The sequence below is a fragment of the Ceratotherium simum genome, chromosome 26 (assembly GCF_057802395.1).
Source record: "Ceratotherium simum simum isolate JZ-2026a chromosome 26, ASM5780239v1, whole genome shotgun sequence".
Classification (NCBI taxonomy): domain Eukaryota; kingdom Metazoa; phylum Chordata; class Mammalia; order Perissodactyla; family Rhinocerotidae; genus Ceratotherium; species Ceratotherium simum.
This window is the reverse complement of record NC_141925.1, coordinates 9,872,899-9,891,749: the sequence shown is the minus strand read 5'-3', so window position 1 is coordinate 9,891,749 and position 18,851 is coordinate 9,872,899. Positions and strand designations below refer to the sequence as shown.

General features: G+C 47.9%; 1 protein-coding gene across 6 annotated transcripts in view; it reads left to right on the top strand.

Moving 5' to 3' along the window:
* LITAF (lipopolysaccharide induced TNF factor) overlaps positions 1 to 15,621 on the top strand; it is a 35,600-nt gene extending 19,979 nt beyond the window's left edge. For all 6 annotated transcript variants that reach the window (XM_087416965.1, XM_087416970.1, XM_087416966.1 and 3 more), the window contains 3 exons: positions 7,780 to 8,004; positions 10,775 to 10,931; positions 14,025 to 15,621. In XM_087416965.1, the coding sequence (XP_087273091.1) occupies positions 7,780 to 8,004; positions 10,775 to 10,931; positions 14,025 to 14,133 (491 nt within the window). In that variant the 3' untranslated portion in view covers positions 14,134 to 15,621. The remainder of the gene's footprint in view (positions 1 to 7,779; positions 8,005 to 10,774; positions 10,932 to 14,024) is intronic.
* Positions 15,622 to 18,851: the final 3,230 nt, after the last annotated feature.

The window sequence follows — 18,851 nt, the reverse complement described above, 5'->3', positions numbered from 1 at the left end:
GTTCTTGGAGGAGGTGGCATGCAGGCTGGGGTGTGGTAGGTGAGAGGGCAAAGAGGAAAGGGCATGTTTGGGGACATCTCAGCAAGCCTGCAGACACATAGGAGATTTGCAGTGGTGGTGGGAGGTGAAGTGAGAGACCAGCTGGGGAGTGGGGGTCCAGTGCATCCTGGGAACCTTCCATCCCAGGGAACCCAGGACTTTCGGTCACCCTAGTGAGGGGCACGTTGGAGGGGTGTCAGAAAGACCCCAGCGGTCTTGGTTTTAGGTAAACGGGGGCCACTCGGTGGGTTGAACTAAGACTACTGGTGAATGTGGTGGCTGGAGTGGCAGGCCTTGGCTTGTGACATGGAGGCTAGAGATTTCCAGCGATGCCTTTTTTTTCTTTTTATTGAGGTAAAGTTCACCTAACATAAAGTGAACCTTTTAAAGTGTCCAATTCAGTGGCATGTAGTACATTCACAGTGTTGTACAACTATCACCTCTATCTAGTTCCAGAATATTTTCATCACCCCAAAAAGAAACCTCGTCCCCATTAACAGTCCCTCCCCATTTCCACACACACCCTCCCCCCAGCCCCTGGCCACCGCTAATTTGCTTTCTGTCTCTGTGGATTTACCTATTCTGGACATTTCGTGTAAATGGAATCATTCAATATGTGGCCTTTTGTGTCTGGCTTCTCTCACTTAGTGTCATGTTTTTGAGGTTCGTTCCAGCGATGTCTTGGAGCCGACTTATCAGTGATAGAGCTGGTTGGCCGGCCATCTCCAGACATCATCTAAACTCAGACCCTGCCCTTCGAATTTAGGATTCCAGGCAGAACGCTCCAGGCTTGGCTCTGCAAACACCGAATGAACGCCTGTGCGGGTGCAGAATGAGTGGGCGCCTGACATAGCAGCTCCCACGGGAATATTTCAGGGGATTCTAAGGCTGTTGAGGCTGCATTTATTAGGAGCAGATCGGTTGCTGAAATCGAGTTCCCTCATGCAGTTTATTCCCACGTCCTGAGGTTTCAGGATCAGTTCATTAATATCAGTTTGGGGCGCGAAGATCGCTGGACCCGAGCTGTGGCTTCTTTCCAGGATCTTGAGGGCTTTTTCCTCCTCTTTCAACAGTGATATTAAAGCGGAGGCTAGCTGCTCTGAGACTCGGTTGGCAAGAGAAGCCTTTGCCTTTTCCTCCCAGGAGGCTGCAGCAGGCAGCTGAGGCGTTCCAGCGCCACGCTGTCGCTTGAAATATGCAACTTTGGACAAATGTTGCATTTCAGAAATTCTGAGATCTCCCACTTCGTTGTTTGTCTCCCCAAAAACAAGAGGGAAGAGCTTTGTGGGTATCTACCCTTGGTTGATCATTAAGATCCTGGCCCCTGATCCTTATTACAGAAGCAGCTCATTTTGAATTGCAAAGTTCTCAGTGACAAAATTAGTTGGAATCTGTAATAGGCAGGTATTTTTTCCTCGTCTTGGGTGTGTGCTGTGAAAGTCTGCAGTAAATGCATCTTCTTACGCATGTTAGGGAGGCAAAGAGAAAGAGAGAGGTGACTCCTCGCGAGGCGTTCAAATGTGTTACTTCCGCTGAGAATTTCTTTTCCTTTCACGTTTTATTTGGGGGCGAGGTGTGCAAAACGAGACTGCTGACTGTGTCTGGATCTCCCAGCCAGGGAGGTGTTTTGGTGAGTTCTAAATAGCTCTGGAGTCTGACAGGTGTGGGTTCAAACCCCAGCCCTGCCCCTGGATCTGTGTGACTTTGGAGAAGTGACTTAACCTCTCTGGGCCTCATTTTTTCCGTTTGTAAATTGGGATGATGATAACAATAATTCCTGACTCGGTGGTGTGAGAATTACACGGGATGATGCGTGTAAGGCATGAGTTACAGAGCCGTTGCAGTCAAGTAAGAGCCCACGGGTTAGTTCATCCTAATGCGGTTGTGAATCCGGGATGGGGATGTGGCATAGAGAGAACAAGATGGGGAGTAGGCTTTGCTCAGGCCAGAACCTCTGGACTCAGAGATGCCAGAATAAGGTTTAAAGAGCCTAGTTATCTGGTCCCCCTTAGCATCCTTCACTGTCTTCCTGGGGTGAGGACCCAGCAGATTCAAGACCCAGAGAAGTGAACGGTGTAGGAGGAGGTGGTCGCCACCAGCCCAGCCCTGCTCGGCCCCAGTACAGCAGAGGGGAGTGTCCCGGCTGGTCACCCTCACCCTGCCCACCTCCCTCGGTTGTGGCTCACGAGATTAAGGTGTGAGAGGGCTGGTCATGCCCGGAAAAGAATATACAGATGTCAGGAACACTAGGGCTTGGTCAGTAAAAGGTTAAAATGCATTCGGATGCATTGCCTTTATGACAGCAAGAAAAGAGGGACACATTTTAGAAATACTAAATGAACAAATGTTGGTGATGTAGAAAACTCATTGTGCCCGAATCCCTCACTCCACACTGTGGGTTCTCAGGGGGGACCCAAGGGAGTGAAAATCGGTTCTTAGGGGAGAGGAGAGAGGTAAAAAAAGTCTTAGATATTACAGTGATGTGTGGCCCTCCAAAACTCAACCCAACCCAATGAAATCTTATTTCTTAGTATTTAATTTCTCTTGTTAGGCAGAAATCAAATTATATTTAAGTTAATTAATTAAATTTGCATATAATTTAATTTTTCTCCTTGGGGGCGGGAGTGGGAGGATGCCGGGGAGGCAGCTGTAATGAAAACAAGATTGAGAAATCCTGTTCTGAACTAGGGTTGGATAAACGAGCCTCTCCCAGACTCATTCCCGTAGGTCTAGGAATGAATATCTGTAGACCCCTCACCGCCCATTTCAGAGAATCTCTTTCACCGAGCAAATCGTTGAGACTCGGAACATGGGAAATGTTCAGCTAGGGACCCCCGAATTCCAAGTGGCTTATTTACAGATGAGAAAGTGGGGGCCAGGCGCAAGTAGCTGGTCATGGGCCGATTTCTAAGGCCAGGCCCAGTTCTTCTGGCATCAGAAATGCCTCCTTTTCCTTTTCTGTGACGAGTGGTCACATTCAGCATGTAACATTTGGCCCCAGGACAGCATGGAAATGTGGGACCCCTTGTGCCTGAAATATTCAGAATTTCAGATGGCGGCACAGAGCCTTCGAGAGAGCGCGGGCCCTTCTGACTGCAGGGCCCTGTGGGATGGCTCGGGTCACACGCCCACAAGGCCAGCCCTGGTCACATTTTCCATATTTGAAAAATGCATTTGGAAGGCCTCTCTGGATTTGGAATTAGCTAGTGAAAGAGTCATTCCAAGATGGTGAAGACAGATCTCCAGCTCAGCATTTTCTTGATTTCTGTGGGGACGGGTGGAAGGTGGATGGAGAATCGCCTTCAACGTGTTCTTTTAAATGGACAGTGGAGAAAAGGCACTCTCCGGGGCATAATAACAAAGTCAAACAACGGGGAACAACGGGGAGGGGGGAGGAGATCCCCGCGTTTGTTCCTTTACTCCCCCCCACAAAGCTCCCTGTAACTGTGGCAACCTGGGCTCCCCGGAAACCCCCCAACTGCCCAGGCCACCAGAGGGCTTCTCGGGGCTGTGCTTTCGCGGGGCAGAACTGGGGTTTCCTGTTCTCTTCAACTCGGAGACATTTTCCTGTGGTTTCCAGTTTGTCCCAGAAAAGGATGTCATTGTGCTAGCGGCTCAGCACACAGGCGGCCTGACGTGGAGTGACGAAGAGTTCTCTGGTGGCAGTGGAGTGGGTGTCCGTGTGTGACTGTTTGTGTGTTTCTTTGTGACTGTCTTCTCTGTGTGTCTGTGTGTTTGTCTCTCTCTGTGTGCCCGGGTGTATGTCTGTGTGTGTGTGTCTCTGTGTGTCTGTGTGTGAATGTGTCTCTGTGTGTGTGTGTCTCTGCCTCTGTGTGTGTCTGTGACTGTTGTGAATGTGTCTCTGTGTGTCTGTGACTCTGTGTGTGTGAACGTGTCTCTGTGACTGTGTGTGTGTGAATGTATGTGTGTGTGTGTTGGGGTGAAAGACTGCCTCTCTTAAGAGTGTCATGCTGGGGCGATGGGGAGGAGGGGTGGAGGCGGGTTGAGCATATCCTTTTTGGAAGGGTGGGTGGGTGGGTGGCTAGGGGGGCCTCCTGCCTCTGGGGGGCGGGGGGAGCCAAATTAAAAAGAAATGGGGGGGGAAGAAAAAGAAATGGGACTGACTGGCGTGGCATTTCCTGGCCTGGGGCCTGGGGGAAGGAAGGCTGTGGAATTTATTTAGAAAGCTTTCAAACCAGCTGGTTTTTTTTTTTTTTTTACAATTCTGGCCTGTTGCTCTTGTTCTTTTCAGAATTATAAGCATGTTTATGTGGCTGTTTGATCCAAAAGCAGTGTTCCCAAGAGGCAGTCCTGAAGTCCCAGAAAGTAGGATGTGACTACAAGAAAGATGGTGCGCGGTCGATAAAGGGGGGCCCCAGGCGTCAGTTTCCAGAGCGAGCCCCTCAGGCCCTTCCTTCCTCTTGAGGTCACGGAAAGAAGCCCCCCCCCCGCCCCTAACACCTGCGCATTGGCTCTTGACGACACCGCTGCTGGCCGCGTGTCTTCACTTCTGGAGGAGAGAGGCAGTGGTTTTGAGGAGAGAAGTTCCGCCTCTCGGCTGAGTCATTGCCTCCCAGTGGTTTGGCCCAAACTATGTGCACAGTTCAGGGCACCCCGAGACTTTCTTTCCCTCCCAGAGCACTCCGTGTGCAGCCATGGCAGAGGGTGCTGTTCTAGGCTTTCTGTGTTTTCTGCCCTTGTGGGTTTTTCTGTGACTCAGTTTTCATAAATAAACGTGTAGGCAGCTCTGGGTCTGCCTTTCCTGAGACAGGAAGGGACAGCGCGTCCTTGACGGTCAACACACATCTAATTACCGCAGAGCTCCGAGGCCCTGCTCCCCGGCTGCAGTCTCCCCGAGCCCAGGTTGTGCCCGAAGCAGATGTGGGGGTTCTTGGGGCCAGCCGGGAGGGAACGTCAGCCGACTCCGGGGTGAGCCTGGTCAAGAAGTGTCCTGGGGCTGGTGTTTGTGGCCTGTCTTCCCTCCTCCTCCTGTATTTCTGTGCCTGTGTGTCTGAGGAAACTGGCAACATACCCTAACTACTTTTCACAGTTGTTCTCATGTTTAAACCCTGAACCTGTTTTCACCAAGATGTCCTATGGTCTTGTTAACCCTTCCCCTCCTGCTTAACCCGCCTCTGTAGACGTGTGTGAGGACCCTGGTTTCCTCCACCCACACACAGGGGCCTCCTGAGGTTTGCTGCTTGCTTCTTTTACAGACCTGCTTCATCTACCCTTTCTAGGCTTGGACCTTTCCTCTCTCTGTAACCTTCCATGGCTCCCACTGCTCCATAGCATTGCTGTCCTGTAGAACCAGAAAGTGAGCCACATAGGTAATTCAAAATTTTTTAGCAGCCGGCTTTTAAAAAGTGAAAAGTAACACGTGGAGTGAATTTTAACAGCATGTTACTTAACTGCATCTATCTAAAATATTATCATTTCAACATACAGTCAATATAAAAAAATTATGAATGAGATATTTCACATCGATGTCTTAAAAAGTTTTTGAAGGCCAGCCCTGGTGGCCTAGTGGTTAAGTTCAGCTCGCTCTGCTTCGGTGGCCTACGTTTGCTTCCTGGGCATGGACCTACACTGCTCTGTTAGCGCCCATGCTGTGCTGGCAGCCCACATACTTAAAAAAAATAGAGGAAGATTGGCACGGATATTAGCTCAGGGCAAAGCTTCCTGAGGAAAAAAAAAAAAAGTTTTTGAAAGCCAGGGTGTATTTTATATTGACATCATATCCTAAATTGGGTGTTAAAATTTTATCAAAAACATTTGATCTCGATTCAGAGTTCATTAAATTTGCTGTTGAAAAAGTAGATTCACATACCCAAGGTGTCCCACGCTTACATAAAAGTTTTCCAGTAATTAAGTTGTGTATTAGATTTTAAATTTTAATTGCCTAAACTTAAATATGACTTAAAAACTTACTTTCTCAGTCACACTAGCCACATTTCAAGTGTTCAGCAGCCTCTTGTGGCTGCTGGTGTGACCATATTGGACAGCCCAGATGGAGAAGATTTCCATCCTTCCAGAAAGTTCCATTGGACAGCACAGGCTTATAAAGTCCAAATACCTCCAAAGGACTTTCAGAATTTTCTGGAAGCTGGCCCCAACCTATCTAGCTTTATTTATTGACTTTGTTTTACACATGTTCACTTTCCCATGCCTCTTTTTCCACTTAGAAATGCCTTTTTCTCTCTTCCCCGGGAGAAATCTCCTCTTTCGAGCTCGGCTTAAAGGCAGAGCTTCCTGAAGGATTCTCCACTTCTCCCCACAGCAGAATTAATGACTGCCTCTGCCTCCCACGGGTTCTAGAAGCCGAGGCAGAATGCGTGGGAAGAGGCGCAGGCTGGTCGGAGCCCCCGGACCGTGGCTCGCTGCCCTCGCAACTCGTTTCCTCACTTCTCCTGGGACAGGTTTGAATGGATCTTCTAACGCAGTCTTAGCCCTGCCCCGCTGGAAAAACAGAGCCGCACAAAGAAGGGCACTGTGTCCTCTCCAGCTGCCCTGGGGCTGCTGCACATGGGCTTCAGACAGGAACACAGCCCGGGTGCGGGAGATGTAATCCTAGGCGGGCATCAGCTCCGTTGGGGAAAAAACCCTTTCTCTGCCCTCACAAAAGGAAACATGTGCCTGGCTGCTCTCATGCTCAGTTTTCAACATGGAAACTGGTGTGTGTGTGTGTGTGTGTGTGTGTGTGTGTGTGCGCGCTTTTTAAAAAAATATAACATACATACAGAGAAGTGCACACGTCCTCATTGTACAACTCGAATTTTCGCAAAGCGAACGTGTCCATGCAGCCAGCCCCCAGATGAAGAGAGAGAACATGAGCAGCCCCCCAGAAGACCCTCCTTCCGCCCCCTTCCAGCCTCTCCTCCGCCTTCCAGCCTCTCCTCCGCCTCCCAAGAGTAACCACTTTCCGGCTTCTAGGCCCATGCTTCGTTTTGCCTGTTTCTGGACTTTATATAAATGGCATCATTTACGGTGAGCTTTTTCGGCGTCTGGCTTCTCTCGCTTGGCACTGTAATTGCGATAGTTCCTGGTCGGGTTTTGAATGCCCTTGTGTTTTCCGTCCCCCTGAACATGATTAGTGAGACCACAGCAGTTACAAAGAAACGAGAAAAAACACTGGATGTGAAAGTTGGGTCGCCTTTGGGCAATGGTTTTAAGTGCGAAGAAACTTCTGCTGGAATTTGGCTGATGTTTGCCCTTTGAGATTGTCTCGGTTTTGGTGATTTTTGGTTGTCATTATTTACCTTTTATCTTTATTTAGGGAATCCCTTGTTAAGGTGACAATTCTTGGGTCTCCAAGGAACATTAACCCCCATTCCGACTTTTGAACAAGGCTGGACATGAGTCATTTCCTCAGATTTTCTGGTTGTCAGGTGGAAAATTTAAGATTAGAGTGGAAAAGGAGCCGGCCCTGTGGCTTAGTGGTTAAGTTTGGCACACTCCACTTCCGTGGCCCGGGTTCGATTCCTGGGTGTGGAGCTACACCACTTGTCAGCCGTGCTGTAGTGGTGACCCACATACAAAATAGAGGAAGATTGGCATGGATGTTAGCTCAGTGACATCTTCCTCAAGTAAAAAGAGGAAGATTGGCGACAGATGTTGGCTCAGGGCCAATCTTCCTTGGGGGCGAGGGGGCGGGGTGCGGGAAGGCGGGAAATGATTAGAGTGGAAAAGAGAGAAATGTCCATTGAGTGTCTGATCTGGTCTCTTCTGGTTTTGCTGTAGGTAAAATGTCTGGTCCAGGATACTACCAGGCGGCCGCTGGGCCTTCCTCGGTGCCAACTGCGCCCCCGTCCTATGAAGAGACAGTGGGCGTTAACAGTTACTTCCCCACGCCTCCAGCCCCCGCGCCTGGGCCAACCACGGGGCTCGTGACGGGCCCAGATGGGAAGGGCATGAATCCACCTGCGTACTATACCCAGCCAGTGCCCGTCCCCAACGCCAACGCAAGTACGTGGGGTCTCCCTGGTCCCCCTACCGCCCTGACCTTGGGTACTCCATGAGAATGAAGAGAGTGACCAGGGTGGCTCTGCCTAAGGGTCTGAGCCAAGTGCCAGCCAGTCCAACTTGACCCTTTATCCTGAAATTTCGCATGCAGGCTAGGTTCCGTATCAGTGAGGCCCGTGGCTTTTCCACAATAAGGAACGGTTTACGAGCCTTCCCAAGTCTGCTGTAAGCCCATCCTTGGGCTCTTACCACAGAGGGACAACCAGCTATCCCGGAGAAATTTGGGAAGGGGAGTTTACTTTTAAGGGCCCCCCCTTCCTGCTGAGGTTGGTGGGAGAGCTCTGCGCGAGGCCAGGGCTGGAGGAGGAGAGGGAGAAGAAATAGCCCTGAGTGAGGGAGCCCGCCCAGCCCACCAGCACCCTTCGCGCACGGTGCTCCCCTGCCTCCCAGCAACCTCTTCACGACCTTGCCCCTGGGTACCTCCTGCTGCCCAGGTGTGCCCAGTATCACCAGCAGCCCGGGAGGAAATCCCCAGCTCAGAGCGGGGGGGGGGGGGGGTGCCCGTGAGTCAGGCCGCCTGGGTCACCCACCCTCCTCTGCATCAGTCTCCCCAGCTGTAAAATAGTGCTGCTCAAGTACCCCATCAGGGGGTGGTTAAGATTACATAAAGCCCTCTGAGTCACCATTTGATAAAAGTGAACTAAAGTTGTCATTGTGCTCAGCTAACTGTCCCCCCTTGAGATGGAGGAGGACCAGGTAATGACTTCAGACTGTTTCAGATCACGCTCTGATCAATACATAACTCATTCTTGCACTCAAAAAAGACTTAGTAAAATTTACATGTAAGAGCTAAAGTATGCAATACTGCTTTTCTAGAAGGTCTTTCTAGGAGTATGAAGGTCACTTAGCTCTGGGCAGTGGGTAACTTCCCCTAATGCATAGATTATAGAAATGGCATTCCAACAATGTGGAAAGGAACAGAAGGAAGTCACTTTGACAGAAATATGAGGTTAATCAACTTTGCCAAAAACATAAAGAACAGCCTGAACTGGAAGGGCTTCCTGATTTACATCACTCTAGATTCCCTTCTGGTGATTGTGAATGTCTGTACATGTTTTCACTTTTTAGTGTGATTTTATGTGCTCATTTCATGTATCGACACGGCTCCCCGGCTTGTCTTAAAGAACTGGGTCCGTGTTCCTTGGCCGGGTAAACTCCAGCCTTATCTCTGGGTGTAGGAGTTCATGAAGGAGCCCCGTGTGAAAAGAGGGAATTGTTCATCACGGTTCACTCTGTACCAGGCACCACGTGGGGTTCTTTACCACCCTTATCTCGTTTAATCCTGGCAACAACTCTGTTCCTTCCATTTTTTAAGTAACAGCTTTTTTGAGAGAGAATTCTCATACCGTAGAGTTCACTCTTGTAAATGATATATGATTCACTGGTTTTAGTATATTCACAGAGTTGTGCAGCCATCAGCACTAATTCCAGAACATTTCCATCAACCCAGAAAGAAACCCTGTACCTGTTAGTGTCACTTCCCATACCCCCTCCCCCAGCCCCTGCAACCACTAATCTATGGATGAAGAAAATTGAGGCCGAAACCCATCACATCGCTGTTTCTGAAATTACCACCTTTGTAGAACCACTCAGGGAGCTTAAAAAGCAGTTTGGGGACCCTGCCCCAGACCTGCCGGATCAGACTGTCTTGGGGGCAGGGCCCAGGACTCTGCATTCTCAGTCGGTTCCCTCCGTGATTGCACGGAGAGTCGAGTTTGAAAGCCTGGTTTAGCTGAGCCAAAGTCCTCTTCCAGGAGCACACGGTCTTTTCCCATCTCGTATGTGGAGGTTTTGCGAGCCCCTCAACTGATAATTCTGGAAATCTGCCACTGCTTCTTCTCGTGTTGTCATTTTTCTCCCCACCCCAACTTTTGTTTTTTATAAAATACACATGACATAAAATTTATCATTGTCAAGCATTTCTTTTTTTTGTGTGAGGAAGACCAGCCTTGAGCTAACACCCGATACCAATCCTCCTCTTTTTGCTGAGGAAGACTGGCCCTGGGCTAACATCCATGCCCATCTTCCTCCACTTTATATGGGACGCCGCCACAGCATGGCTTAGCGAGCGGTGCGTCGGTGCGCGCCCAGGATGCGAACTGGTGAACCCTGGGCCGCCGCAGCAGAGCCTGTGCACTGAACCGCTGCGCCACTGGGCCGGCCCCATCAAGCATTTCTAAGTGTACAGTTCAGTGGCATTAAGTACGTTCACACTGTCATGCAACCATCACCACCATCTGTTTCCAGAACTTTTTCATCTTGCAAAACTGAAACTCCATACCCATTAAACACTAACTCCCCACCCCCTCCCGCCGGCCCCTGGCAGCCGCCATTCCACTTGGTCTCTGTGACTTTGACTCCTCTAGGTGCCTCATACGTGGAATCATACAGTGTTTGTCCTTTTGTCACTGCGTTATTTCACTTAGCATAATGTCCTCAAGGTTCCTCCACATTGTGGCAGGTGTCAGAATTTCCTTCCATTTTAAGACTGAATAATATTCCATCGTGGGTAAGGGTGGACCACATTTTGCTCATCCATTTATCCATCGATGGATACTTGGGTTGCTTTCACCTTTTGGCTCTTGTGAATAATGCTGCTGTGAACGTGGATGTGCAAACATCCGTGGAGACCCTGCCTCTGCCTTTCTGCTATCTAATGAGTGTTTTCCTCGTTTGCTGATCAGCCTGTGTCTGGTGTTCTTCTTTCCATCAGTTGCCGTGCAGACGGTCTACGTGCAGCAGCCTGTCTCCTTTTTTGACCGCCCAGTCCAGATGTGTTGTCCTTCCTGCAACAAGATGATCGTAACTCATCTGTCCTATAACGCCGGTGCCCTCACCTGGCTCTCCTGCGGGAGCCTGTGCCTGCTGGGGTAAGTCCGTGGTCCACTCGGCCCCCGGGCTCTCTCACCTCCCTCTCTTGTAGGATTTCTCAACTGCAGCACATACTTCTGTGTTGTGGGGGGCCTTCCTGTGCACTGTAGGATGTTGAGCAGCATCCCTGGCCTCTGCTTACTAGATGCCAGCAGCACCCCTTCCCCTACTGTTCTAACCAGAAATCGTCCTCCTGGAGCATATCAGGGCCTGGATGCCACTGTCCCAGCCATCGTTTCTCCTTGCTCGTCTGCTCAGACCACTCCCTGCGTGTAGGGACACGCACGGCAGCCGCGTGCATCTGTGTAGGCTGAGGCTGTCAGGGATTTCTTTTGCTTCTAGAATTTCATGACCTAAATAATAATGTTTGCCTGACTCTGAGATAAGCTTTAAACAGTCCGTACATTAAAATACTTTATAGTCATCTCTTCAAAACTTCTTATCTTTTTATGACCTCAAGTATTTTTCCCGTTGCCCGTACAAGGAGAGTGTGTAAATATTTATGTCTGCACCAAGGGTATTATATTGAGAGAGAGAGGAGTTTCTGTACTGGGAGCAATTTGAAGAAACACAATTCAGTTTTTTTCCCCAAACGGACAGAGGCGGCATCCTTCTTCCTGGCTGTGAGTCACTCCGTGAAACCACAGGCCCTCTGTTTTCTTCCTTGAAGGAAACGGTGTTTGTGCGTTTCTTTTCAGGAGTGCTTATCTCTTGTACAACAGCTGGCTCGTTCCTTATCTCCTGCTTGTGACTCAGGTCGGGCAAGAACGGTATTTCTCTTCCTAATTTCCAAGAGAGGCTCAGAGCCCCAGAGAGCTTGATTAACTTCCTTGAGGACACGTGTTCAGGGGGCAAGAAATGAGACCGAACAGGTTTCTTGGCTCCCGATTCCCTGTCCTGTCCAGGGGACTCCACTGATGGCTGTCATCTTCACTCCTCGGACAGAAAAAGCTAAATATTTGCCTTTGGACATTTATATTAAAACTAATTTTTATCTTTGAAATCAGGGAAAGACAGAATGGAAATGTCTACTGAGTGTCAGCCTCTGCTGATCTGGCTTCCAAATTGAGGCAGCTTTTCTGTCCCTCCCTCCTTTTTCTTCCTTAAATATAGTACCGTGGGTTCAAATCCTGCCTCCTGCTGCTGTGTGACTGTGGGCAAGTGGGTTCATCTCTCTGTGCTCCAGTTTCCTGGTCTGTAAACTGGGGGTTATAATGCCCACCTTGGGGGGTTGTTGGGGATAAAATAAGTCAGTGTGTGTGCAGTGCTTCATGGAGCCATGTCTGCCCATGTAGGCTGTAGATTAGGAATCTCTCTAAATGGCCTGGCTGCCCTATTTGAACTCGGGGAAGCTTACGCAATAGGAGGAAATTTCTCTCACGAGGTCGTTTCCTCATCAGGGTATTTCCTGATTCTGCTTTGTGTAAATCAGTGTCTTCCTGTAAAATGTTGTTTTTTAACTACGTTTTTGACAAATGTTGCTTGTAAGGCTGTGTGGTGTTTTCTGACACCAGCCAGCTCTCCAGCGCCAGCTGGGTGTCCAGTGATTCAGTTCAGTCTGACACTCACTACCTGGAGTTAGCACAGACCCCACAGCTTAAGGGCTCAGTCCCACAGACTGCCCCCACTTCAGAAGCCAGTCGCAAGTCTTGGGCCACCTTCACTTCTGACCAACCAGCTGTAATTCGGAGGTCCTGCTATCCCCTCTTCAGGTTCCGTAATTTGCTAGAACAGCTCACAGGACTCAGGAAGGCATTTTATTTACGTTTACCTGGCTTATCACCAAGGATCAGATGAACTGCTAGATGAAGGAGGACCTAGGGCAAGGTCCAGAAAGGTCTCGAGTGCAGGAGCTTCTGTTCTCCTGGAGTTGGGGTGTGCCACCTTCCTGGCACATGGATGCATTCACCAACCCAGAAGCTCTCCAGATTTAGTTGTTCAAGAGTTCTACCCAGCCCCCTTCTGCTCCCTGGGGGTCTGTGGTTGGGGCTGAAAGTTCCAACCCTCTAACCACTTGGTCTTTCTGGTGGCCAGCCCTATCCTGAGGCTACCTAGGGACTCTACCCTAGTCACCTCATTAGCATAAACTCAGATGTGATGGTCAGGAGCTTGTTATGAGTAACAGAAGACACTCCTGTCACTCCAGAAATGCTGAGGGTTTGGAGCTCTGTGCCAGGAACCAAGGACAAAGACCAAATATTCTTTCTTATCCTGCAGACTGTAGGAAGGTCCTGCCTGTGGGTGCTGATGGTGGATGCCGTAGGCTAAGAGATGTTATTTGGGGAGCTTTATTTGGTTGTTGCTGTAAGAAGCAGCCTACATATGGAAAAGTGATCAGTCTAAGACAGGTCGGCAAACTATAGCCCGGGGGCCAAATTAGCCCATCTTCAGTTTCATTGGAACATATCATGCCGTTTGTTTATGGATTATCTATGGCTGCCTTCAAGCTACAACTGCAGATCAGGGCCCGTGGAGCCTAAAATATGTCCTCTCTGGCCCTTTACAAAAGAAGCTCACCCAATCTAAGACTTTGAAAGATGCTCAAAGGACCCAAGATTTGAGAATACACCCAGGACGGCCTGTCTGTGGGAGCAGCCCTGGCGTTGGTTGGTTTGTCAGTTTCCTAGGGCTGCTGTAACAAATTGTCACAAACCTGGTGCCTTAAGACAACAGAAATTGATTCTCTCACAATTCTGGGGGCCAGCCGTGCACAATCAAGGTGCCCCCGAAGGCTCTGCGGGAGACTCCTTCCCGGCCTCTTCCAGCTTCTGCTGGTCCGGGCCTTCCTGGGCTTGTGGCCACATCACCCCAGGCTCTCTCTCTGTCTTCACATGGCCTTTGTCCCTCCCTGCACTTCTGTGTGTCCCCTCCCCTTCTTGTAAGGGCACCAGTCATTGAGTTTAGGGAGCCCACCTGGATAATCCAGGATGATCCCATCTTAAGATTCTTAGTTAGATCTGCAAAGGCTTTTTTTCCAAATAAGGTCGCATTCGTCCGGGGGTGAGGACGTCCCACGTATCTTTTTGGTGGCCACCGTCCAGACTACTACAGTGGGTGACACGCTCTGCGTGTGCCTGTTTCTGTTCTTGCAGGTGTGTGGCGGGCTGCTGCTTCATCCCCTTCTGCGTGGACGCCCTGCAGGACGTGGACCACTACTGTCCCAACTGCAAAGCTCTCCTGGGCACCTACAAGCGCTTGTAGGACTCGGCCAGACCTGGAGGGAGCCGTGTGCTGCAGAAAGTCCTTTCCGACTCTCACCCAGCCCCAGCCCTGGCGGAGGGTCCACCTTGGTGGTCTCACCCCTCCCGGGGCTCCACCTCCGTGTCTTCTTTTTGGGGGAAAATACCGCAAAAGTAACACGTCTTCAAACCCCAGAAATTGCTGCTTGGAGTCGTGCACAGGACATGCAAAGACGTTCACCTCGAGGGCTGGTTCAAGGCTTTCCTGCCCACCGTGACCCCAAGTCATCCCATTTCACTGTGACCGTTGCCCCGTCTGAATATCCTCTGGTGATTTGCCATTGGCGGGCTGCTTTTCTTGCCTTGGTGGGCCTTTCTGGTGGTAGTCTCAAACTGAGAAGCCATGAGTTGCCTTATTTTAGAGACTGTTCTGGCCCAAATATGGCTGAACCAGCCTATAGTGCCTACCATTGCATCTGTCTGCTCCCACTTCTGATGACAAAACTCTTGCCTTATAGACTAAGGCCTTGGTTCTCAGATTCTGTAATTGCGGTCTCTTCATTAGCACACAGATTCACTTTGATTTCTTAATTCATTTTAAGTACAAGGAGGGGCTATTCACACCCACCAGACACATATCCACGAGGTCATAAACGCATGCTAGAAATACCGGGCTGGATCTTATCATTGGTCTGCCTTCCCTCGGTTCTTTGAACCAGATCCTCAGCCACTTTCCATGAAGTGCTTTTTTCTCGGAATTGTTTGTATTAACAGTTTTTATGACCTCCTTTTGGTCTTAAACACCTTTGAACATAATTTTGAAAGGAAGGATTTATAGAACCATCTTCCCTAACCGTATGACTGGCATCATTTTCCCATCTGCCAATGCATTCTCACATTTTTTTTTCTTAACAGAAAAAGTAATGGACCATTTCATCCCCTGCCTTTCCTTGGGTTTAGTTTGGTTCTTAAGAACCTCTAGATGGAACTGTTAAAGTGGGGCCCCTTTGGGGTTCCCGGTGGGGTGTTTGAGAACACAGGAGAAAGGATGATCAAGCATGTGTGGGTACCACGGTGCTGAGATGGGGACTTGGACTGGTCAAAGGAATCTGGAGTCTGATTTTGTTTTTCTGAAATACAGTTTGTTGTATAACATCGGAAGACATGATTTCCAGGACTCAAACAGCAAACCAGAGTTCTTGGTTAGCTGCTGCATCATCTTTGAAATCAAGACAAAACCGTGCTTGACTTTCAGGAGCTCCTGTTTTGATGATATATAGGCACAGGGAATGCATGTGAATAGTATTATGTGGAAATCAACCTAGACCTGGAATGAAAATCTGTATATTGGTTGAAAATTATAGTCGTAACCGTTGATTCAGCTTATTCATTTGATGTTTTGAAAGTTCCAGTAATTATTTTTGCAACAAATATGGATACTACATAGTACTTTGGTGTTATCTGCTTTTAAAAAATAAAGTCTTTGGTTCACTCAGTGAACTACTTATCAGTTTTTACAGTGTGAAGAAAAGTCTCGTGTTGTGTTTTTAGCCCTTGCTACAAAGAGCCTTTATTTGCTCCATCACGGTAGAAAATCCTTCGTGATAAAAACTTCAGACTTGCTGAATATCCCGTGCTGTCAAGATGACCGATGTTGAGCTGGGTGGATTATTGCTAGCGAGTCAGATTCCAACACTGGGTGATTGGAACCCAATGGGCGTCATCGATGGCAGCAAGCCATAGCTTTCAAGTTTTAATAACATGCACAGAAGAAAGCCGTCCTCATTCATTCTCCGAACAAAACAGGCTTTGTTAATTGATAGGGTGGTTGTGAGATGCTAGAAGGAGGGCATTGTAACTTGCCAGGAATATGAATGTCCTCCCTTTTCTTACCTGGTGATATCGCTTCATTTTGGAAGGTGCGAGAAAATTAAAAAATCTCTTGGTGTGGCTTACATTGTCAATTAAATCCTAACTTATGGTCTGGAAAAATTGCTGCTCAGCCCATCCTGATCATGTGTTTTTCTTTCATTTGACAAAATTGAAGGCCATGCATATTTAGCAGTTTTGCTCACATCATGGTATAGAAATGATTTCAAGCTGTTATTCATTACATATGCAGAGTCTTCAAAACGAGAGCCCTATTTCAAGGATGGTAAAATATATGTTCTGTGAAACTTTAAAAACGACCTCAGATGCCTGGAGTATGAAACATTCATTGGACATTCCATTTTATTGTTCACAGTATGGGCTTCCTCATATTTTTACAAATTAAAAGGCTCTTTTGTTCTGCCGCTGTTTGCTGAAGGGTTTAGAGTTAGTTTGTTGCAAATACTGAATCACATTCAATTAATGAAAGAGCTTTATGTCTACTTGGACCTCAAAGAAGAATTTTACCAGTTTCAAACCCCAAATGGCTACATCTCTTGTATGTGTTCGCCCGTCCGGGTGAGGTGGGGTGACGTGGCCTGATACGTAAGTGTTGGTTTGTGTCTTGTTAACCACAAGTATTAAGTTCTTGCATCTATTTAAGCCAACATGAGCACGTGACTGATTCCTGGCTGACCACAGCATCACCCACAAACATGTTTTCTCGGGGACAACTGGCTTTCCAGTTGCTACCGAGAACACTTCTCTTGGTCACTGAACTATTTATAAATGTGGCTTCATACATTCACACACAGTTTGGCCTCGGTTTTCTCCCCAGGGACAGCCTCTCATGTCCGGGATGTTAAAATCCTTCTCTGACTTTCTGGGCTCAACGAGTTCTGCTAGGAGTAAATGTAGATGTTGGAATTTTACTTGGAAAATTCCGATTTGCACGTTGGATCCTATTAAAGTTATTTCCTGCATTTACGACTCACGTGTTTACAATGAGTTGTCTGTTCTTTATAGACACGTGAGTGAATTGAAAGTGGATCCAGCAAGGATGATAAGAGAGAGAAACCAGGAGATTTTTTTTTTAGTCTAAGAATTTTAAGGAAACAAGATTCTGAGGCTAACAAAGATTTAAAAAAAAAAACAAAAAACAGTTCCCGGCCAAGTATACAGTCTAGTGCATTTAACTGTTTCGTGACTGTTCTTTGCAGTATTAGGAAAATTTGCACATTGAAGTACCTTTTTTTCCCTTTTAAAGAAACTATTATTTAGAGCAGTTTTAGGTTCACAGCAAAATTGAGCAGCAAGTCCCGAGATCTCGCATATATCCCGCACATGCACGACCACCTATTATCAACATCCCCCAACGCATGGTACATTTGTTACAATCGAGGAACCTACATTGACACATCGTCACCCAAAGTCCATGGTTTGCGTTAGGGGTCACTCTTGGTGTTGTACGTTGTGTGGGTTTGGACAAATGTATAATGACGTGTGTCTACTATTTTAGTATCGTACAGGGTAGTTTCACTGCCCTAAAAATCCTCTGTGCTCTGCTAATTCATCCTCCTCTCCTTCCTAACCCTTGGCAACCACTGATCTTTTTGCTGTCTCCATAGTTTTGCCCTTTCCAGAATGTCACATAGTTGCAGTCGTGCAGTATATAGCTTTTTCAGACTGGCTTTTTTCGCTTAGTAATATGCATTTACGGTTTGTCCATGTCTGCTCATGGCTTGATAGCTCATTTCTTTTTGTCGCTGAATAACATTCCGCTGTCTGGATGCCCCACACATGTGAGTACCCTTAAAGCTCTTGGTATTGCAGTGTCTCAGGTGATCTTGTCCCTGGTTACCCAAATGGGCAAAATCAATTTAACGGGTGTGTCTGACAGCACAGGGTCACCATAGAGCAGAGTATCGTTTGTGAAACCTGTGGTTATATAGTTGTGTGTTTGTCTAAGGGGGTCACAGTGCAAAGTCAGTGCCAAGGGCAACAGCTGAGAGCCTCTGCTCTGGCATGTCTTTGGTTTTAGTGTTATTTATCATTGATTGACTCCTGCTGTGTTAGAGGCGTTGTGCAGCTGGGGCACCAAACACACCCCTGCCCGGGAGGAGTGAGCAGTGGGCCCAGACTGCCCTGCCGACATTTCTAGTGCCTTTTTTTTTTAAGCTAAAATTCACCTAACATTAAAGTGTAGAATTCAGTGACGTTTAGCATATTCACGCTGTTGTATAACCATCACCTCTCTTGAGTTCCAGGACGTTTTCATCAGCTCAACATAAAACTCCAGACCCATTAAGCAGTCACTCCCCTCCCCTCCTTCCCCAGCACCTGGCAGCCACCAATTTGCCTCTGTTTCTTTGGATTTACTGATGTTTCATATAAATGGAATCATATAATATGTGACATTTTGTGTCTGGCTTCTTTCACTTTGCATCATGTTTTCGAGGTTCATCCATATTGTAGTGTTTTGTTCCTTTTAGTGGCTGAGTAATATTCCGTTATATGTTTATACCGTATTTTGTTTATCCCTTCATCCACTGATGGACATTTGGGTTGTTTCCACCTTTTGGCGATTGTGAATAATGCTGCTGTAAACATTTATTTACAGGTTTTTGTGTGGACGTATGTTTTCCGTTCTCTTGGGTGTAGACCTAGGAATGGAACTTCTGGGTCTTAATGGTAATTCAGTTTAACTTTTTTTTTTTTTTTGAGAAAGATTGGCCCTGAGCTAACATCTGTTGCCAATCTTCCTCCTTTGTTCCTTTTTTCTCCCCAAAGCCCCAGTAGATTGTTGTGTGTCTTAGTTGTACATCCTTCTAGTTGCTCTATGTGGGATGGCACCTCAGCATGGCTTGATGA